At 41.3% G+C, this 22,235-nt stretch overlaps 3 protein-coding genes across 10 annotated transcripts in view; 2 read left to right on the top strand and 1 right to left on the bottom strand.

Annotated features, from left to right (window-relative positions):
• prxl2c (peroxiredoxin like 2C) overlaps positions 1–1,918 on the top strand; it is a 4,093-nt gene extending 2,175 nt beyond the window's left edge. The window contains exon 6 of the mRNA XM_037097171.1: positions 44–1,918. Within this exon, the coding sequence (XP_036953066.1) occupies positions 44–174 (131 nt within the window). The 3' untranslated portion in view covers positions 175–1,918. The remainder of the gene's footprint in view (positions 1–43) is intronic.
• A 226-nt stretch (positions 1,919–2,144) lies between these two features.
• cdc14b (cell division cycle 14B) lies at positions 2,145–15,776 on the top strand. Of its 7 annotated transcripts, none has more exons than XM_037097163.1 (16): positions 2,145–2,451; positions 3,711–3,801; positions 4,611–4,686; positions 5,567–5,659; positions 5,751–5,827; positions 6,485–6,551; positions 6,642–6,792; positions 6,885–7,115; positions 7,237–7,375; positions 7,955–8,120; positions 8,230–8,327; positions 12,505–12,552; positions 12,656–12,760; positions 13,647–13,815; positions 14,820–14,885; positions 14,985–15,776. In XM_037097163.1, the coding sequence occupies exons 1-15, from the start codon at positions 2,343–2,345 to the stop codon at positions 14,841–14,843; spliced, it is 1,644 nt and encodes a 547-aa protein (XP_036953058.1). In that variant the 5' UTR covers positions 2,145–2,342; the 3' UTR covers positions 14,844–14,885; positions 14,985–15,776. The 7 variants fall into 7 exon arrangements, 6 of the variants coding, with proteins under 6 accessions (XP_036953058.1, XP_036953061.1, XP_036953059.1 ...); XM_037097165.1 differs by lacking the exon at positions 2,145–2,451 and adding an exon at positions 3,210–3,536; XM_037097166.1 differs by lacking the exon at positions 13,647–13,815 and having other exon boundaries at positions 2,343–2,451.
• A 763-nt stretch (positions 15,777–16,539) lies between these two features.
• On the bottom strand, positions 16,540–20,239 carry LOC119019016 (intracellular hyaluronan-binding protein 4-like). Of its 2 annotated transcripts, none has more exons than XM_037097170.1 (8): positions 19,797–20,239; positions 19,188–19,335; positions 18,259–18,408; positions 18,090–18,161; positions 17,915–17,995; positions 17,505–17,676; positions 17,066–17,254; positions 16,540–16,801 (listed from the first exon to the last, which is right to left on the bottom strand). In XM_037097170.1, the coding sequence occupies exons 1-8, from the start codon at positions 20,017–20,019 to the stop codon at positions 16,736–16,738; spliced, it is 1,101 nt and encodes a 366-aa protein (XP_036953065.1). In that variant the 5' UTR covers positions 20,020–20,239; the 3' UTR covers positions 16,540–16,735. The 2 variants fall into 2 exon arrangements, with proteins under 2 accessions (XP_036953065.1, XP_036953064.1); XM_037097169.1 differs by having other exon boundaries at positions 16,540–16,804; positions 19,797–20,238.
• Between the last annotated feature and the right edge of the window lie 1,996 nt (positions 20,240–22,235).

Raw genomic sequence — 22,235 nt, 5'->3', positions numbered from 1 at the left:
AATTCTCTCTATCTCTGCCTTCATTTTTTTTCCCAACATGCAGGCCCTCGCGTTCATTTTTACCATCGTGACACAAACCGCCTGGACCATATGCCCATTACCTGGCTCCTGCAGCTCGCCGGAGTTCAACAGACTCTGGACTTCAGCGATAAGCCAAAGATCATCGATGTGTAGCAAGCTGGCTGCCTGGGAGCGTGCTTCGCCCCAGATCTGTTACTGTCACATATGCAGGGATGCACACGTTTGTATGAACATTTGTTTGAACGTGAGTGAAAAAATGAGTGATGTGGGTTACATGACTGCATGACAGTTTTCTGTTTAATATTCTACATTTTCTACCTTTTTCTATCAGTGTCATCATATCACTGGGTCTTACGTCGTGTCTGTAATGAGATGGTTGTTGGTGATTATTTATGAATATTTTATAACTGATGCACTGCTGTTAGTAATTGGCCGTATCACAGTCTTCTTTTAATAACCACACTGGTTTAAGAGACCGAATGATATCTCGTTGATACTGGCCTATCACAGATACATATCGGTATCAGTGTCTATGTTGTCTGATAAACACTGATATGAAAGTCTGCACTTTTTTGGAGATTATGGTGCAGAAAAAAGTATGTGCCTTTTACCATTTCTTTAGAATTGTATCATTAAGTAAAGCTTCATATCAAGGACTTTCTCTGTTTGAAAAATCGCAGGCAGCAAAGCTGTTAACTGCAACCAATCGCCCAGAAAAAGATGCACAATTTTGGTCTGCAATGTATTTTAACTTTTCAGTTACAGAAGATGTAGAATTTCTCATTGGTTAAAGCAAATAGATAAGGTGAATAACTTTCATTGGTCAAACGGGTCAAAAAAGGTGGGGAGGGACCGTGGTTAAAACTTAGCCCTCCCATCGCGGGTGCGTGAGCTGGTCCCATCTCCTTGGCAAAATGATACACAATCCCCTGGAGACAGCGCCCTGTTGAAGAAAAAAGACGTCCCTGTCCTGTCTTCCTGCACATCTGCACTTGTTTAAGTTTCTCGGCTGACTCCCTAAAGCACACATCAATGGTTTTGGGAAAAACAAGTGTTATCTCTTGACCTTGGGGCCTCCGCTGTGAGTGTGGCTGTGTTCTCTCTCATATCCCGGCTTTACTCTCCAATGTATTAGCCCCTTATAAAAAGGACTAATGCTTTTGACCAACTCATTTGTCAACAGGATATGTACAATTCTTTTAATAATGCAGGTAATTGGTAACAAAAAAAACCCACAATCAATAATACAGTTCTTTGTATGATAGCAATTAAGTTACAGCGTGTCAGACTAAATCTGATTAATCTGCTAATTTGTAATGTAATTTTCAAGGATTTCTTTTAACGTATTGCATTGTATTGCCTTTTTCTTGACTTCAAATAGAACTCCTCTAATTTCTGGCTATTTTAAAGGGGCTCCGATGCTGCTTATGCTTCTCGCTGCGTTGTTTATTTTATCCCGTTGTTTATCCCGTTCCATATCCGCTCCAATATGACCAATAAAGACCAAAGTGAAAAATGTTCATTGCTGCAAGTTGTTCCACGGCACCCCTTTAACACTGGCGTGACAGCACATGTGGTTGTGTGTTAAAGATGCACTTAAGCCAAGACTCCATGCACTTTATTGTATTTGATTTGACGTGTCAGATTCTGTGAAACTGACACCACCAGTATACAGTGACAGAATACTGCACATTTTTCCTGCTTTTAGCCTTTTTTGGGGCATTTTTTCTTCGTCAGTCGACATCACAATGCATCGTAGAAGATTGCTTGCAGTGTATCGCCGCGGAATCGCTGTATCACGATACCATCGTCATCTTGGGGCCACATATCGCGATTGCACGGTGTGTATGACACAATGATTCCAACCATGTGCCATTAAATAAGCGTGTTTGCCTTTTTCTTGGCTCTATTTGTTTTGTGTGTCATTGCTACCCAGCATACACTCAAGTCACAATACAGTCATATCAGCACTGGGCTTACATGCCACCCCCCCATATGTTATTTAGATAGAGAACAGTGAAGGGTGGGCACTGGACAGATAATCCTGAAACGTCACATGCAGGGGGGATTCAGACAGCAGAGGAACCTGCCCCTGCTCATAGACGTCACCACCACCGGAGAGGCTGGGAGCAGGCAGCCTAACCTCGGCTGACACATATACAGCAAACATACGCAGATACCGAGCAGCATCGGCGGCGGCGCAGGGGGGGCCAGACATGCCATAGAAACACAAGCGGCAGAACGGGGACGAGCCGCCGCAGTGCGAGGCGGAGGAGGTCGGCTGCAGCTGAGCGTCCGCCGTGCAACCCTGAGGAGAAAATATGAAGCGCAAGAGCGAGAGGAGGCGAGCCGAGTCGAGGAAAAAGCGCTGTGCAGCTCACAACAGCTCGGAGGCGGCGCCAAACTCTGATATTTACATTGAGATAACAGGTAAGAAGGGGTCTGCAAGGATGAACCCGCTCAACTTTAAGCCTAGTTGGTAATAATGTGCAGACGGACACGGGCGGACTGCGCATGCACATCCCTGCTTTTTTTTTTTTAAATATCCAGGGTGTGTGAAAGTCTTTGATTTTTTATTTATTTATTTATTTATTTTTGCAGCTTTTGCCCTAATATGGCGACACCGTCTGTCCTTTTTCTGTAAATGCGCTGACTTTTTAAGCGTCGGTTTTAAAATCCGCAGTCTGCACAAAAGATGCACAAAATGAGCAATGCAGTTTTGCATTTGGCGTTTATTTATTAGCGCAATAAATTACATCAGAACTTCGCTTTGTGCGCACTCTCACGTTGTGTGAGTTATAAATGTGTGTAGAACGATGTGTTTCTGCATTTCATGTCACAAGCATGACAGTCAGCCAGCTGTCAGGCTCGTCTGATGTTAATTTTCCAGTCTTTTATGGCGTTTTCCTGCTTCTTCTTGTGCATCCCTGCGCAGCTCAAATCTGAGAGGGGGAGGTTCGTCCGAGTGGAAATCACTTCTTTGATTGGCTGGGTCATCGTCCTAGCAACCGCTTGGGCAATCTTCCCAGGGCCTATCATGTGTCTCATGTTCAGGACTTTAAACTGAAATGGGCGTGGCTCGCTCTGACCGACAGGCTCTTCTTCCAATCGCGTGGCGCCCTGCATCTGTCGCAGCCAATAGCCTCCCGAGAAAGTGCGTAGGGGGAGGAGTCGGGCGGAGATCATTTTTAGCAGAGTGCGCACTTACTTACATACGAAAGTGTCCTTCGCCCACCTCGACTGGTAACTTTCTGCCCTCGACGAGCCACAACAGGAACTAAACGTTATTTTCTTGCAACTTTTGGTGTTAAACTATCGCTTTTAGACAACTTTTTTTCCCTAATCTTACGTGCGCGGATATCAGTGGAAGTTTTCTGTACTCAGCATGCGCAAGTCTCCGTGAAGGAAAAAAAATCACCCTCGTACGTTTTCTCTGCAAAAAAACATCATGTTCAGAAGTGTTAGCAAGATGACCGCGGACGATGTCTCGTCAAGATGCATTGAGTTTATCAAGGGTGAGTAGCTCGGGGGGGAAAAAACTTGAAAGAGGTGTTTGTGGACGAAGAGGAGATGATTCTGGGGGGGAAATGAGAGTCAACAAAAGTGAGTGTGTGCATGACAAAAGCATGTAACTGACTCTATTTTCTCGCCCTACCCCCTCCTCCTCCTTCCCCTCCTCTCTCCTGCAGATCAACTATATTTCGCCATATTAAAGCAGAAGATCAAGAGCACAGCCGAACGACACTGTTTCTGCATAGATGAAGAACTGGCATATGAAAAGTAAGTTGATAGTCTAAATGCATTATGAACAGACTTGCATATTTTTTCCCCAGCATTTTTGAAATGGGCGGGCCATGCCTGCTTTACAGTGCTGGTGCTGCACATGGCTTCTTCAGAGTACAAAAAAACCCAGCTGTTATTGCAGAAGTCATTTAATTTCCATCATTAAACGTTTTCTATTGATGGGCTTTGAAATTCCTGTTTTTGACTGATTTTTTAAATCACATCAATTTTATTTTTACAGCCCAAAAAATCGCAATCTTATTTCCTCAGTGGGTTTAAGACATCCTTTGACCTTAAACCCTTGATTTAATTGAGGAAAAAAACCTTTTGGAGCGGGGGGGGGATGAAGATCAGGATGAGCCACAGAGTAGGAATCCCTCTCCCAGGATGGACAGAACAGAACAACAAAATCCCTATTTACAGATTGCATTGACAGATTATCTACATACTGCATAGATATATGTTAAGCATGTGGATCCAGGAGGACAAGACATCACCACGACAACAAAAGCACTATGTCACAAACGTTCAGGACGTTTATGAGAGGACATTGCTGACCTTTCAGAGTCATTTTTGTGCCAGTGTGGTACAAAAAACAGACCGCTTGTCTTTGCAGCATTTTGTCCTGTTCTGACCGACCCACACCAGCATCAACTGCCTCCAAATATAGCTTTTACTCTGTCAGTGATTTCACAGTTTCAGTCTGAAGTAGCTGATTCTATCTAATGAAACCTCCCCAGAGACCGCGGCTGGCTGCATAAATAGCTTCTCTGACACTCTTTCTTCTTATTCCTTTTTTCCCTCAGCTTCTATGCGGACTTTGGTCCCCTCAACCTGGCCATGTTTTATCGCTTCTGTTGCAAGCTGACAAAGAAGCTCAAGGTAAAGTAAACCTGCTGCTCCTAATAGCACTTCCTGGTAGAAAGAATGGGAGGTATGACCCAGGTTAATCAATATCTACGTATATGAGCAATAGGTAGGCAAAGTAAAGTGATAAGTTGTAGGTTTTTGAATGTAGATAAGCTGAGTAGCAGTGTTGACTCTCCCTGGTTGGTGTTCAACCGCTGTTTATGGTCAACGTTGTTGGACACAGACAGTTCAGCCTCCTTCCTGCATTAGAGTATAACCGTTTCATGGTGTATGCAAAAACATCTTAATTTTTAGCTTAAAATGTCTGTTAATTGACATTCACCTCAGGGATGCACAGTAAGTATAGGACCGTTAACTTATTAAAATTTATATTTTTTTTTATTGTTTTAGGTGAAATTATAGTGGATAAATGGAGCAGACAATATAAAGTCAACTTGCTTTCACAGCATTTACAAACTCTGACACAGTGGGTAGCTGTTCCCACCTTGAACGCAAAGAAGTGAGGAAGAGAGGAAGACGACATGTTTCAAAAAGTATTGAGAGAGGAGGGAAGAAGTCTACAAGTTTTAACACATCATATGTTATTATAGCTGTGGAATATTAAATCATTCCTCTTTGCTCAGTGCATCTGAACATTTCTTATCCTCAGGTGTGCATAAATTACACTTTATTAACTTCTTTTAAATTACATAAATATGAAATTATCTGCTGTCTGCACCAGCTGAGAAAAATCCATATCTCGAATCCCTAATTTGTAATCAAGTCATGAGTTATTTTTCAGATTTAAAGTCCTTATTCTTGGGGAATTTTTTTATCGTGGTTATTTTGAGTCAAACTGATCAATAAGGTATCACATATCAAGTCATACGTTGCTGTTACTGTCTTTGCACAGTCCATTACACTCTCGAGGAAGAAGATTATATTTTATACCTGTGGAGATCAGAAGAAACAAGTCAACGCTGCCTACCTAATCGGCTCGTATGCAGTAAGTGGTGTACAAACTCAATTGTTTCATCTTTCAGTCTGGAACTATTTCAGCCAGAGGCATGTGCTGACTGGACATTTTGTTTTTGAAGGTTATGAATCTAAACATGTCGCCAGAGGAGGCCTACAGTCTGCTGGTGTCCAGGAACTCAACATATATTCCATTCAGGTAACAATTCAGCGTTACTGCACATATTTCATATTTGATCAACTGAAGTATATTTTCCTTGTGGAAGGCAAATTTGATTGACAAAAAGCCAAGATTATCTGATGAAAATGCTTCATAGCCTGATGTTTTGACATGCATTTTGGTTTTGGATGGCAAATGCCTAGTGAATCACGAGCATCACATAGAGATTTTACATCCATTTCATAAATGAGTCAAGAAATCAAGGAAACCTTAAAGAAGAATTTATGGTAAAAGAATGCTGCCTCTGCTATATATGAAAAATATGTCTGCAAAAAATGTCTCTAAATATCTGGTCAACTTTGAAATTATTACAGACGATTATACCAGAATTGAAATCATACAGTTGTTATTGTTAAATAAACTTAAACACAACATAAGAAACCAGTTTCAGAATCACCACACCTTGAAGACTCGAGGGCCCTGGCGCCCTGTTAACAATACCGTGATTATAAAATGCTTTTAGTTACAGAGAAGATGCCGAAGGAGACATTTGGCAAAGCATTTGAGAACAGGTTGTGCAAGACAGCAGCTGGCGTCCTTGCCAGAGAAATATGTAAAGGGTGGAGGTAAAGGTGAGTCTGCTGTGCTGATAAGCACAACCAGTTCGAGTAAATGTTTTTACATTTTATTTTACAGAGATGCTTCGTTTGGAACCTGCATGTACAACCTGAACATCCTGGATTGCCTTCGGGCCGTTCATAAGGTACTTCATTTTTAAGCTTGAGTTCTTTATTTTTCTTTGTTGCTGTGTCATGCTCGAAATGAAATTAACTCCCTCCCCACCATGTACCAGGCACTGCAATATGGCTGGCTCAACTTCTCCAACTTTGATGTGGAAGAATATGAGCACTATGAGAGAGCTGAAAACGGAGACTTAAACTGGATCATTCCAGGAAAGTTCCTTGCATTCAGTGGGCCTCATCCAAAAAGCAAAATAGAGAATGGTAAGTGGAATGTACCTTAACTTTCTGTTTTTAGAAAAATCTCCATTTTAACACCTCCCAAACTCGCAACAATGTTTTTACTCTTACCTCAGGGTACCCTTTGCACGCTCCTGAGGCCTACATCCCGTACTTCAGGAATCATAACGTCACCGCTGTTGTGAGACTTAACAAGAAGATGTACGATGCCAGGCGTTTCACGGAGTCTGGGTTTGAGCATCACGATCTGTTCTTTGTGGATGGGAGTACACCGAATGACTCCATTGTCAGGAAGTTCCTCAACATTTGTGAGAATGCCGAAGGAGCCATTGCTGTTCACTGCAAAGGTCAGTTTTCTAACCTACATTAACAAATACTTTGTTGAAAGACACACGTGTAGCTGTCTGTACATACTATGTTAATTATCTGGTTTCTTGTAAAATGTTAACACAGTCTTTTTCCTTTCAGCGGGTCTGGGGAGAACTGGCACTCTGATCGGCTGCTATATGATGAAACATTACCGGCTGACTGCTGCAGAGGCCATCGCCTGGATACGGATCTGCCGACCAGGGTCCATCATTGGACCTCAGCAGAACTTTGTTGAAGAGTAGGTGTTCACTATAGCAGAACTTTCACCACATCACTGATCTCAAAGTGTTTCTCTATAATTTGGGTTGTCAGAAGTATTGATACTTTGTCGACACATGTGTGCAGGTTGTTAATTTTAAAAAAGAGAACAAATATTGTATTTTGTGTGCCTAGAACTTTAAATTTTTTTGGTGGTATTAAAAGAGGCATGGAGTATAGTTTTTTTCATGCTAGTGTTCTAGCCAAGTAAAAAATTGTGGTATAGTAACAATCTCATTATCAATATCCATGATATCCACATAAGCAATCAACCTGAAGTTCAGAAAATGACATCTTTTGTTTTAACAGTCAAAACCTCATCCAACCTGCTTCATCAAGTCTGTGTGGCTGTAGTTTGATCAGATGTGATCGACAGTCTGATCAAAAGAAAAATTTTGAAATCTCTAAGTGAAATAAAGAAATTGCATTTCATTGTAGGATCACATCATGTATAGAAATATGCTGATAAAGAAAAAAACTTTCTTTCTTTTCTGTGTCATCTGACAGTCATGTAATTAATTAGTGTGGTAGTTTATTTTGTGTTTTGTTTAAATTTCAGGAAGCAGAATAGTCTGTGGGCAGAGGGAGATATATTCCGGGAGAAGGTGCAGAATGAACGAGAAAATGGAAAGATGGCTGTGACCAGGATCCTGTCGGGAGTGGACGACATAACCATCAATGGAAGCAACAAAAACAGGCCGTCCAAGAAAGAAGAAATGGAACTGGTGAGTTTGAAATGCAGAAATTTTCTGCACTTTTTTTTTGCTTTTTTTATTAAGCAGGAAATGTACACCCTTGACTTTGTCTAGTCATTGCCTTTTGTATGTGTTACAGTATAATGATGAAGAGGAGAGAAATGGTCTGACACAGGGAGATAAACTGCGTGCCTTGAAGAGCAAGCGGCAGTCCCGATCGTCCACTGGCTCACTATCGTAAGTTCCCAGGCAGCCTGCGAGTCTCTTCATGCGTCACGCCGTCTTGTTGTAGTACTTAAAAATGAGCAGTAGCACTCCTCGGATCATTACACACATACACTTGTGTTTTTCAAATCATAACTACCATATGATTTGAATAATTATGACTTCATAATGACCAGGAAGTGACCTTGCAGGTTTTTTCGTTAAGTTAATCATTTCATCCTAAAATCATAATTAATTTAGGAATTGAGGATCCAGGCAGTATCTCTCTCCTCCTCCCTGTCTGTGAGATATAACTAAGAATTCCTTTTTTAATTCAATAACTCTGTTTCTTTTCATCCTTCAGGTTCTTTTCATTTAATGTCATCACATGCAGATCAAGTGTAATATAAGTCATTCCATTTTAATCTGTAATCAGTGAGTGATGAGGGTGAACAAGAAGTCAACGCTGTTGCGGGTCAAATATTATAAGGCACAGAGTGAATAACAAAGTTGTTTGGGGGGCTGGATTGGAGTAACCTGACACACAATCTTCCAGGAAAAACTTTTTGTAAAGGGCTGGATTTAGCAAGGCACAAAAAATGTGGACGTTAAAGATGATGTCTGTTCGTTTGTTTAACTGCATGTTTGGTAATCTGCCAACTGTCTTGTTCCTTTTTTAAAAGTTTAAGAATAAGTGAAGTGCAGTAGGAAGGCCAAATCAATGTGGAATTCCATAGTCACTTAGTAATCAAGTGTCATTAATTAATTAAGCCAATCATTTAGCCAATAGAAAGCCATAAGATACATCAAGTTAATAGCTTAGATATCAGTTTGGTTTGCTTTTTTAATTAAGAAAAAAGTGTAGATGTATGAAAGTTGAGGACTACAATGTTCATAGCACCTTCTAGCGCACATTCCTCTGTAAATACAGGTAATAAAAAGTGACATACACTTTTGTTAATCTACGTCCTCGTGACAGAAGAAAAGAGAGAGACATTCTCTTGTTCGGATTTACGATGCTGTGCATCAGGTTCATGTGCCTCCACATTTGTTTGTGTTGCCATCATTCAAATGTTCTGCCTGCGTCTCTCCCGTGAGGGAGGATGCAAAGTGTTGTCCAGAAATGACACACAAAAATCACGATTAAGAGTATGATTTGTGAAACAACGAAATAAATCACAGAGCATGATTTGTCACTAAAGACAACAGGATATGTATCGTCATCTCACACTGACCTACCTAATACTGGAGCTCAGTGATGATCTAATCAAGATCATACAGACACACTACATTAAAAAACAGACATTGATTGTGTTTCAGTTTGGAAGGGAACTAGAGAGTCAATCAATTCAGGACTATGAGTGGCTGCTAGATGTAGAACATCCAGTCATCAACAGTTACTCTTTCTCTGGAAGTCTGAGTTCTGCAGTGGCAGAAGTGCATTCACAGCTTGGCAGCTGTCAAATCTAATTTTGACTCATCTTTGAAATAAAAAAAAAACTAAAGGTTAAACAAATGTGGAGTTAAACAGTTAGAAATTAAACTCCAAAAAAATGTAGTTTCTAATAAAAGATGTTATGCCTTTGCAGACTTATTTGAATCTTGCTTTGTGCATATTTATCTGTGGATCAAGCATTAGTCTAGCCAGCTCTCTTCACTACCCTGTTGTTTCTAAATAAAGTCCACTTCATTTGTGCCCATGTAAATCAGCCCTGGGAGGTTGGGTGTCAGCATGGCTGAGGATGGTTGACCGGCCGCTGCCAATGTACCCATATGGCTTTGGCTTTTGTTGTCCCATGTCAGGCAGGTGGTAGCGTTCTGCTGCAGCCTCATGGGCACGGCGTGGCCGATGTGTTGCCTGCCGTTCAAAAGATAGCAGAGAGAGGCAGAGAATGACAGGGGGAGAGGAAAAACAGAGAGAGGATGTGAGGTTTTGTATATTGGAGGTAAGTGCATGTCACTTCCTTTCTAGCTGACATCCTCTTCCTGTAGAAATGGTTTGCTGTGCCAGTGAATGGTATGGCTGACTTGACATTTTATTTTGTTTCTTTTTCCTTTTATTTTTCTCTGGATGACTATGGTGTGAAGTGGAGATGCATTTAGTGGATGCAATACATTTACACGCCTTTCCATTATCTGCCTCTCATGGACACACTGAACTGTCTGGCGGTGATATTGAGGCTTGTCTGAGATATCCCCCGAGTTACAGTGAAGCTCTCGAGTTGAGCCTGCTGTACTTGTTAGCAACAGCACCGATTATTCAACTAATCACGGTTTTTGTGCAAGATCTGGATTAGTTGAATTAAAGGTTTTAGTGCTTGGCTTGTTCTACTGACTTGGCACTTCTGAAAAATAAATGATACTAAGGCCAACTGGGTCCAGTTTAATAAAGCTCACTTGCCTGTTCAACCACTTCAACTGTAGGTGAAAACTGATACTTTGGTGTTCCATTCATCTTTGACTGAGGTGTTTAATGACTTTAATTAGCTGCTTCAGCGGTTTTGTTGGGATGGTAAATTCCTCCTGATCCTCATCCTAATACAAAGGATATAGACGGACATACGTGAGGAGGTAGTACGACAGTGGGTGATTATCTGTTCTCAAGAGGGAGTCGAGGCAGAAGGGAGATTTGCTTGCACTTCAGGCCATATGCCTTATCAGCGTTGCTACACAGACATCTAACTTCCAGCTGAACCTCACCATCTGGCTCCGCTGTTTGTTTTATTGTGTAACACAGAAAATGCATGTTGAATTCCGGCGACAATTGGAGCGTAGAGTGTATATGAGAAACTTTTCATCTTCTCTGCCTTTTTTCATGCATGGCGACAGGCATGAAACCCTTGGACACGCACGCATGGACATGCCTCTATGTTTGTGTCTAACATGTAATTAATGTTGGGCCGGATTCATTGTCGATTGCCTGTTGTTTTTCCATTGCTTCAGTGACTGGATCAGCGTACACGTACCGTCCAAGCTTTGTTTACTCCTTCACGTTTCCGTCTCTGCCCGCTTCTTATTAAATGGGCTGTTTTGGGGGAATAATATTTGTTAATGAATACCCAAACATTTGTAAGATTTGTGCATGTTTATGTAGATAGAGTAATTTTTCAGAGCTTAACCAACATATTGGCAGACTGGTATTAACCATTAAGCTTAATTATCAGTATATTATCAGCTTTTTAGGTTCAATATCGTAATCTACTCCAAAATTTCCCATATCGGTCGTATTCTGAGTATACAACAAAGTGCAAACACATCAGAGCAAGTGAAGAACAAAAACTTGCTGACTGGCACTGTAGGATGCAAGGCTCTGTGAAGGTATTACATCTAATCCAGTCCCAATGGAAAAGCAGAACATCAGAGGCATTGTGTCCTGCCTGGACGTCTCTTGTCTCTCCTTCCTTTTTTCCCCTCCTTTTTTTCTGTTTGCTCTTGTTGTTGGATTTGTCCTCCTTTCAGATGGCTGGTAGCCATGCTGCTCTCCTCCCTGTGTAGCCTTGCCCTGTGGTGGATATTGTATGGCTTCCCTTCTTCCATCCTGCATTTCTGTATAGACGGGTTAGGATTTCAATGAGTGCTGCCGCCCGTCAGCCCCCCAAAAACCTGTCCTGCCCCCCCTACTGGAGCTCTAACTGAGAATGCTGTAAGTGAGACCACAGTCTCTTTTTAATTCCCAAACCAAATCAGAAGTTTGTTCAAAATCATCCTCTTGTTACTTTACTCTTTCTGCAAGCACAGATGAGCAGAGCCAGTTGTAAATCATCACAGGCTCCTGCCGAGTCATTGTCACCATTTTCTGTACATATTGATTTTTGTCCTCCTGTTCCCATCTCCCTGTCATATTTAAACATCATGCTTTGCTGGTTTTTGTGTTGACTGCAGTGCTAACTGTTAAAAGTAAACTCTACAGATAGTTAAGCCTTCTTGATGAATATGATAACTTAGTGAAAAGGCAAATCAAGTCGCTCTTAAGTTGTTTGGTGCCACCCTGTGCCCTCTTCTGGTACTTACTTGGCTTTACTAATCCTACCTGGCTGCTGATGCTGCGACACTGATCTGTGCACAAGTCTAACACTTGGATGTTTTAAAACAGCCTCACCCATCCTCCATACAGTCTCTGCCTCCACTCTGTCCTGTCACCTTTCTCAGATCGATCATTATATAAAGTTTAATCACATTTTCTACTGTTGTGTAACTTGTGTTTTCACAGACAAGAAGAGAATAAGATTCACACCAGGTCATCGTCACAGTCCTTGAGGTAAAGTTCGCAGTGCCGGCAGAAAACACCTTGCATGCACACTGTTCGCTTTGACATTAAACATGGCTCAGACTGATTAATAACTTGGCGGCCTCCTCTGCAGCCCGGTGATCTTGCAGGCCAGCGTCAACCACTTGGCTCTGTCTGACCACTCAGACAGCAGGAAGAGGACCAGAACCTCACTGCATGCACACGGAGTAGGAGGAAGGTCAGTTGCAGGATTTTACACTCTATAATTCACTGTTAGCCCAGGTGTGCTATGTGGGAGAGCAGCACAGGAATTAAAAAGGGACCAACTGTTTGCTCAGACAGACACAAAGGCCAATGAGATCAGTTACAGTTCTGAAGGAAAGTTGGAAAATACACTTTAATCTTCTCCAAAGATTGACTGACTGTTCTGAATGAACACTATATGTTCATAAATGTACCATTTTGATGATTCAACAACTGATTATTTCGCTATTAACATAAGCCCAACCGATACTGGAATAAACAATGAACTTAATCATCTGAGAGATGAGAGATGACATCAGAGAGCTGAAACAATAAATGAATGATTATAACCAGACCCAAGCATCTTTTCTGCATCATGTTCTGTAAAAAGTTAATATGGGCACTTACTGAATAAGACGTGCCAATACCAATTTATCTGTGACAGGCAAATATCAGCAGATAATATTGCTGTAATTAACAATAAATTAAAATGTAACACTTATGTTCAGCTTATATCAAATACAGCATTCTGTCTAGCACTGGTTGAGGATTTTTTATTTCAGCTGCAACGCTGGTCAATACGTGGAATTTGTCCCCAAAGGTCAATTAAATTTGATTAATGGTATACCTATGATTATGATTATCGTAATTATTATTGTTATTATTATTATTATTATTATTATTAAGCTTTTTTTTACATACCTTTTTTTAAATTTTTCCCATTCATGAAGGGACTGTGCTGCAATGATACAGTATCCAGTGCATGAGACTGTTTTGATGTGTTTTTTATGTGAAGTTGACAAACTGAAATGCAACCAAGAGGCTATAGCCACTCACGGGTTAGTGTGGAGTCAATTAACAGCTTCCCTTCTCTCTGCCAGCTCCCTGTGCCACACCAGACTGGTCAGGTCCCTAGGCAACTTGCATGTAGTGGCTGGCGACAGAGACCCAATGTGTTGTGAGCCATGTGGCAGCCATAGAGACACAGCCAGTGCCGCAGCCAACACAGGCACTCTCAACAACTTAAACATGGCACAGGTCCACCTGCAGGCAAGCTCCCTCGGACCCACTCTCAGCCATATGGAGACTTGGGCTGCATTTGCACTCAAACAGAAACCCATTTCTTACTGATCAGCTTTCTCTGAACAGATGCTCTCTATGGTGTCCAAACGGGAAAAAAAAATCATGTTTAAATGGTTTCTCCTTAGTGTTGGCAGCCATAGAGACGAGCATGGCTCTGTTAAAGATGATTTCAGTGGTGCCTGTGTAAATCCAGTCAAAATCCAAAGGCTCAGCACTCTTTTCTCCTCTTAATGCTCAAGACAGTGGTTGTATTATAATCACTAAATGTTCTTAGGCTGGGATGCATCAACACGGATTAACTGTTTAAACAAAATCCAATTGTGGTTTTTCCACAAATTCTTTTAAATCAGATCTTATACGTAAGTTAGGAATAATCAACATTTGTTTTGTTAAATCAAATTCAAACAATTATGATCCGACAGTTGCAATGTTACGCATGCCTACAGTCGAGTGTCTTTGAGACAGCTGGGAGAAAAATGACTTATCTTGAAGGATAAGGATCAGGTCTCAATTTAAATGCCTAAATGTTATTTTCTGTTTATGGGTTTGTTACAGAAGAGAGATGACCTTTCCTGCCAAGTCAAACATTTGACAAAGATTATCAGTAGTCTTAATGTAAACCACGATGGTGCAACCCAGCCACAGCTCTTTAATCAGATGTTGTACTAACAACATATGCGTAAATATAGCCTGACATTTTCCAGGACTAACATTCTGTAAATCTGACCTTACGTATGCACCACTGTCAGGTTGCCAAATGAAACTCTCCCTGCTGCTCCTTGCTATAGTTTTCCTTGCATGTTTTCTAAGAAAGGGGGGGGTTTCAGACTATGACTGGCTATAGCTCCTCTGGACTGCTGCTCAATCTGTCCTCTGTCCCACTCTGTATCCTTGTCTGCCACCTTTACTGGTGCTAATCTGTGACGTACATTTTCTCTTTCCTTCTCTTTCATACTTCTTTCGTGCAACAGACGCACCATCTCCAGAGGACATAAAGCTCGCAGCTCCTTGCAAACAGTTCGATTTTCCAGGCTATGGTATCTATCTCCTCTTTGCTTTCTGTGCAACCATGTTGATGGAAATCAACAAAATCAGCCCTTCTGCTAACACTGACTTTTTGTTTGTTCTCTTTATAGTCACTCCATACCCAAAGCTAGAGCTCCCCTACTTCGGTGAGCCTGTGGATCTCCTGAGAGGTTTTACAAGAAATCCTACTTCTATACAGCTGTACTACTCTTTCAATAGATTTTTAAGTTTTAGAAAATGGTTGGAAACGAACTTTAACCAACGTGATGTGACATGTTAAATCATTTATAGACTGCTTGATTACAAGTTATTTTACCCATAAGGCACTTTTGGTCTTTTTATAATTTCAAAAAAATCATGAAGCAAAAGTGGTAGTTTTAATCATTGTCATTCTTACTTGTTGAAAAAAAAAAATGCAGTAGCGAACATCAGATTGGACCCGCAACTATCCGACTGGCATGTGAATGTGTGAATCCATGACATTTTCTCCAAAATTGAGCACTGTGCAGCAGATATACTGGTGTTTATAAGATGAGGGATTCACATTTTGGTTTGATGGAGTTTGGAGTAAAAACCTGCTCCTGGATGTCGTTGGAAAAGAATTCCATCATAACAAACAATACCGCGCACATTTGTACCTCCATTCTCAGCATATGGCTTGTCTTTTATTGTCATTTACTTGTGAAGCTTTTCAGCTACTGTATTTGAAGACTGTAAATATGTCAACATTTGATATACTCAGTTTGTATTTTTTAAATATTTTGTACTATGTTCGAATCATGCTATGAAATAAGTCAGCTGTCCTAACGGGGCTTTGTCTAACTCATGTTCATAATCCACACAAGACATTTGCTTGAAGCACATGGAATCAGACTTTTTAAAATAAAATGTACTCTATGATTTCTCTGGCTGTTCTTGTGCTTTAATACACCAATATTCAACACATTATAAAACTGACGGCCGTCGGTGTGATGTCATGTTTACAAGTTCATTAAAGTACTGACATTGTTTTCATGTATAGTCAGTGAGATACCGTCCTGTTTCAGTCAGGTGGGTACAGTTGCATTAGTGGCAAATGCAAAAACAGGACTCCCTAGTAGAGGCTTGATCTTTTCACACAGCAATCCAGAGTTCAAATTGGATCTGAGGCCTTCACTGCATGTATCTCTAAACCCATCCTCCATACACATCAGTTGTAACTTCAGATTACATATTCTTGGTCATAATTGCTGCTCCCATCTTATGTGAAACGACAAGTGAAGCCGTTTTATCATAATCCGGGCATTTATCCACTTTAACCTAAATCCAAACTGCGACTGAGAAGTGGAAATTTTCTTTTAAACAGAAAATTCAAAAGTGATGGCATGGTTGCCTCAAGTATCATTTAAATTCAAGGTAATGGAGCATTTTTATACTGGCTCACCTAAAGGCCCATCATTCCTAAAGGTTTTCCAGCAGAAAACCTTTCATAAAATCATCCAAACAGTCTTAAAAGGCAGAACCATCTTTCGTGCACACAGATTAGGCCAAATTATAGAACATGCACTCAGAACAGGCTGAAAGTTTATACTGCAAAATAATGTACATCCCTGTGAATTAAAAATTTTAGGGAGTCATGTGACTCTGCAGCCATCACCTTCAGAAGAATAAATAACAGATCAAAGATAAATTTGCAAATTTGCATTTATTCTCCAGGAATCAAATGCTGAACAGTGCCATTGGTGCAACAGAACAAACTAAATCCAGTACAATAAAACCCCAAACCTTAAGAACAGCAGAAACATGAAAACAGTTCTTTTTTTCTTAGCAAGTGTCAAGTGCCACCATTATTCCCTGCAGGAGTTTCAAGAAGGCAATTAAGTCATCTTCCTGCTGATAGTGCCGGGAAGTCCTCTGGGTCATCTGGGTTAGGAGCCAGCTCATCGTCCTGCTGTGGGAGAGCACACAAACACTTAATGGTATAGAAAACTCAAAAGGCTGAATCATTGTTTGTCAGATAATATAATATGAGTTGCTCTTTTAGAGAGCATAGTATGGTTTTTGGACTGATCCAAGTCAGTCTTAAATAAAAAGGTACCTCTGGCAAAGTCACAAATCCTTTCACTTCCACACCAAGTCAAGTCATCTATTTTCTGTCGAGCTGCAAGTCATCCAAATGGTTATCTTGGCGGCCAAAGAGTCGAGAACCTACCCTCTCCATCATTGGTTTAGCTCTCTCTGGGCGACTAGTTGGACCACCTCGTGCTCCCCTTCCCCGCCCCCCGCGGCTGGGGCGTCCAAGGCTCCCAAAATTGATGTCCAGAAGGCAGGTGATGTCGTTCACAGACTTGCGGAGGAAGTGGCCGTCCTCGTCCATGTCCTCTACAGTCCCCTTCATTTTCTAATAGATTGGAGACAAACAGTTGCACCAAAACACATCGTCTCCATCTTAAAATGCTGGTAAAGAGGAAAGCTTATCAGAAATATCCAGGCAGAAATATTTAAGTGCCCATCACGTCACAGAAAGTTTTCTTAAAAAAAGACATCGGTATGTTACTTATGAATCACTGTAGGATGAGGCCAACAGTACCACTGTCATCAGGGCCTCAGTGTTTCCTTGTGAACAGACTCCACAGTCTTTATGTTCTCACCTCCAGGTGTTTTGACTCATGGATGACCTTGGCTTTAGAAGGAATCTGGTCCTCTGCTTTGCGGATATTAAACTCCACCTTGGGGCGACTAGTCTCCTGCATGGCCTTCCACTCGTCCAGGCTCATCTCCATGGCAACCTGGACCACCATCTCTCCATCCTCGTCCATTGCACTAAAAACGTAATAGGGGGCAGATTAAGTCAGTCCACTATATTTTGCCGTTTACATATCTTAAAATATTAAGAGGCCATATTATGCTTCACCTTGTACCTTTAAAATCAGCAGAATATGCAAAGTTACAAGTCTAAAGTTGATCCAACAGGGAGAAAACTGCTCCTATTCTGCCTGAAATGCCTCATTTGTGATTCAGTTTTCACATTTTTTTTCCTTTTAAAAAGAGTGTCACTCACCGGATCTGATTCTCTTCCTCCGAAGGTATTTGTGGCTCCTCAGACTTGACCGGAGCATCAGTTGCCACCTCCATTAATTCACTTAGAAAAACAAACAAACAAAACGATAGAAACGTCACAATTGTGCCAAGTTTACAAGTTTCAATTGCCATGTTGTAAAGCAAAGTTCACTCACCTTGTTGTTTCCTCAACACAGCCCCAGTTCCAGGGCCCTCTGCCTCCTCTCTTCTCCTCAGGGGAGATACCTCTGATGAAGGTTACAGAAGTTTTCAATATACGCAAGAGAAAAGTCACGGCATAAGCTTTTAAAACTGATATGCTAGATGAAGAGAAATGAGGCTTACGTTCCATTGTGTCGATCGTACTCTCTCTTGCCCCTCGGGTTGAAGTTGTCCGAGCTCCTTGTGGATCCTCCCGCTCCACCACCTCTAAATCCCCTCCTGCCTCTGATCCCCCCTCTGCCCCTGAAGTCAGAGTCTGCACTGTAGAATGGCCTGCAGAGCAACCGGATTAAAGGTCAAAGTTCCTGTACGTATTATTGTCTCATGACAATAAGTATAAAATAGCTCTATAATCCAACAGTAATCACTGTTAAAGTAGTTTGTCAGTATCCCATGTCTCTCCTCCCCCTGCTCATGCAGTAATAATGCAAAGCAGTTTTCTGGTATCCCTGCCCACTTTCAGGGGCAGAGAACAGCATGAAGAGGCGGTCTTGTCTTCTCTCTAATGGTCAAACAGGGACAGCTACCAATTCCAGCACTTTCAGTGACCGCTTCCACTACTGCCAGCTTAACCAAGAAAAACACCTGGAGGGAGGAGGTTAAAGGAAGGTTGCTGGTTCGATTCCCCTGGTCTGCATGTTGAAGTGTCCTCAGGGAAGATACTGAACCCCAAACTGCTCCTGATGTGCATGTGCGGTCAGCACCTTGCATGGCAGCCAGTGGAATCAGTGTATGAATGTATGTATGAATTACTTGAATTGTTTTGGACAAAAGTGTCTGCTAGATGCTATTAATGTAAAGTTGTGCATTAAGTTGACAGAGAAGAGAGAGCGGACTGCTTCCTGCAAGACAGACAGGAAGTTAACGAAAACAACAACCGCGCTTTACAGCAGCTTTCAATCCTATGGCTGCGACTGGGGACCGTAAGTGACAGGAAGTGAGTTACATTTATGTACATTTTGTTGGGCCCCCAGCATGATGCAGACTCCGGTAAACAAATCTGCTGAGTTGGGTTTTTGGCTTCAGCGTGTGTGTGAGAAAAACACATGTACTTTGAGATGGAGAACTCCTGTGGGTGCTCCTCTTGGTGGACCCTGCGCTCCCCGAAGGCAGCCCTCTTCATGCCCCTCTGCGCCTCCTCGCCATCGCCGCCCTCCATCACCTGTCCAGGACGCACTGGCTGCTGCTGCTGCTTACGAGCTTAAAACAGAAGATGGAGAAGTGATATATGTATTTATTACAGACATTTATATTCTTTCATCACCTTTTTTCCTTCTCATTTAGTCAATAAAAAAAGGACAACTTCATCTGGGACCACATTTTATTAGTCTATAAAGCAAGAATATCTGCTAGATGGCTCATGTCAGGAATAGAAGTGTGCATTTAAGTTAATTTTCAGCTAAATTAGCAGAATGTCATCTGGCTTCAGATGCACCACCACCCCTCTTCCCCACCCTGACAGGAGGCACATGTGCTCACCAACCTCGCTGACCCTGCACCATCAGCAGCTGACAAAGCCCGAGCACACTCACCGCTCTTGGCTGCACCATCCAAATCCAGAAATCCTCGCAGCTGCCAGAATAGTTTGGAGCTGGTTGTGTGTGAAAAGACAAAAAGGAAACCAAAGGAAGGAAGGGAGGGGTGGGTGTTGTTGAGCTCACCTGGAGCCGGGTCTTGACCATCCGAGGCGAGCGGTTGGCGCCTGTCCTTCTGTGATTCCTTATGTCCAGGCTTTTTCTGCTTCTTCTTGTCCTCTTCCTCCTTCTTCTTTTTCTTCTTCTTCTCCTTCACCGTCTCCACCTGACTCATCAAGTCGAACGGGTCGGCGTCGTCGTCCAGGAGATACCTGTTCGCCACCGCGCAGCCGAAGGCGTCCGGCAGCATGTTGGCCTGTTTTTTTTTTTTTTTTTTATGACTGGGGGGGTAACAAGTTAAAGCGGAGTTCAAAATCCTCAACACGAGCACATCGTTGTCAAATACTAAGACAGCGAAATAAACCTCTGGCTACGACAGAGAACGAGCTGCGGACGAGTCCTCGCTGCCCCCAAACATCCAACAAACGAGCTCAACGGCGCGTCGACACTTTTAAACTGTTTGCACGTGCGGAGAGAGAGGAGACAGCCCGCCCCCACGAGCTCATCAACAGGCCGCTCGCTGATCAATATTCAGTGCGCGCGCTTGGCTCGAGTCCCTCTGTCACTGCCGGTGGATTATTCTCTGCTTAGTCAGGTCGTGCTGTTCACAGTGGCACAGAGACTGAGGTCTGCCATAAAAATAAATAAATAAATCAAACTACAAGTAAATATAAATATAATATACAAATATTAAACTAGATACATGAGACATTTCTACTTTAAAGTTAAATTAGTGAGGACAGCAAAGTTCAAGCTAAAGCTGAAATATTTTATGTTGCCTTAATGAATAAACAACATACCTGTTAGATTAGATAATGCTATGTATATAGCTATATAATGTAAGTAGCTTCAATAAATAGCTAGTTAGTTAACATTTTGGGTACCTATGGTACATTACTTATGTTTGGCAGTAAAAGCTGATAATTAACTTTGGTTTTAGCACACAGAGAGATTAAAACAGTTGTATTGCTTGAGTGAGCTTCATGACTAGCCAGGCAGTTAAGTTGTTCTGTGTGTTAGCAAGCTACTTGTGTTACTTTTAGGGCCACTTAGCTAGCTAGTTTATCTAAAACTGAGTTAGATCCAGAAATGTGTTGTTTTTTTGTTTTTTTTTATGTCCACCCCTATTCATAAATAACACAACCACTGGAGGATAGTATACTGTTAAAGTAGCTTCTACTTGAGATATCAATGATTTTTTCAGGGGCTGTAACAACACATTTAGGCTACTTAGCTCGCTAGTTTTGTTAAAACTGTGTGAGATCTGGAAATGTTATTTTACCTGACCACTAATTAATAAATAACACAACTATTAATACATATTATACTGTTAAAAGGCATCTGCTTCGTCTGCATCTGTAGATAGCTTACATAAATAGCTAGTTGGCTAACATTTTGGGTACTTATGGTGATTTTATACTAATAAAAGCTGATAAAAGCTTAACCTCAGTTTTGGCACAGAGCAACGTGAAACACCTTTAGCTTTCTGGCTAGCTAGGCAGTTTCCTCAGTGGTTCTGTGTCCTATAGCTACTAGGTTACCGGAAGGCCACTTTGCTAGTTATATTAGCTACCTGATGTTGGTACCTAGCTAGGTTAGTCCTAGTTTTTAGCTAACTGTACTAATGTCTGTATGTCTCTATTTTATTACAGTACCCTTCAATTTGGGGATTTTCTCTTTTATCAAAAGTTCAATTTTAACATGATTTCTATACTTTCAATCAAGTATGACTTTCAGCTACTTTGTACAACCCTTTTCATAGGCAATTTGCATATGTACAGGTTGCAGTAAGATGTATATATCTTTGCAAACTCCCAAACTATTCAAGAACTGCATGCTGTTCAGACAAACCTTATTTCCCTTCATGAATCATTAGATAAATAACCACCAAACTAGATATTTATTAAATAACCTCATGAATGGACATGATGTGTTAAACTCAGATCCATGTAGGCCTTTTTAAAACTAGATAAAGAAACCTCAATTAAGCTGTGTCATTCTCACTCAGGGACGTTACAAGCTCTCACTAGCAGGATGAGTCAGGATATATTCTACATAATAAAACCTGTCTCCATCTAGTGCTCACAGTGGAAAGTAGAAATCCAGTGGTGTCAACCTTTGGTCACAACGTGCAAGGTACATTTGTGGGAGTCCATTAAAATTTATATCAATGAATGTAAGATAGTATAACAAAGACTATTGTGTATGGGCTTTCAGCAGAGTCAGTTGCACAAACCCAAATATGCTCACTACAAGACAATGTATGATATTCAAAATGTAAATCAAAGATTGTTATTAATGGAAAATAGTATCAGTATTAAATTGAGGAGTGCAGAGTGTAAAACCATGTGCATATTGTGCATGTGACAGTAAATCATTTCTCCTTCCAGCACACTAGACCTTTTCAGTGACCTTTTAAGGAAACATTGTACAGTGCAGTAAGATACATTTAGATTAGCTCTTTAG

This window comes from Acanthopagrus latus, chromosome 5 (assembly GCF_904848185.1).
Source record: "Acanthopagrus latus isolate v.2019 chromosome 5, fAcaLat1.1, whole genome shotgun sequence".
NCBI classification, from domain to species: Eukaryota; Metazoa; Chordata; class Actinopteri; order Spariformes; family Sparidae; genus Acanthopagrus; species Acanthopagrus latus.
This window is presented reverse-complemented; position numbering and strand designations above follow the sequence as displayed.

What these genes read in the sequence shown, in the direction of transcription:
- LOC119019016 (XM_037097169.1), bottom strand. Translation starts at nt 20,019, where the DNA reads ATGCTGCCGGACGCCTTCGGCTGCGCGGTGGCGAACAGGTATCTCCTG. An exon ending in TACGATCGACACAATGGAAC is followed by an intron (nt 18,162 to 18,258) that starts GTAAGCCTCATT and finishes AACCTTCATCAG; the next exon opens with AGGTATCTCCCCTGAGGAGA. An exon ending in CTAAACCAATGATGGAGAGG is followed by an intron (nt 16,805 to 17,065) that starts GTAGGTTCTCGA and finishes GCTCTCCCACAG; the next exon opens with CAGGACGATGAGCTGGCTCC.
- cdc14b (XM_037097163.1), top strand. Translation starts at nt 2,343, where the DNA reads ATGAAGCGCAAGAGCGAGAGGAGGCGAGCCGAGTCGAGGAAAAAGCGC. An exon ending in TCGTCCACTGGCTCACTATC is followed by an intron (nt 8,328 to 12,504) that starts GTAAGTTCCCAG and finishes GTGTTTTCACAG; the next exon opens with ACAAGAAGAGAATAAGATTC. An exon ending in TGGCACAGGTCCACCTGCAG is followed by an intron (nt 13,816 to 14,819) that starts GCAAGCTCCCTC and finishes TTCGTGCAACAG; the next exon opens with ACGCACCATCTCCAGAGGAC.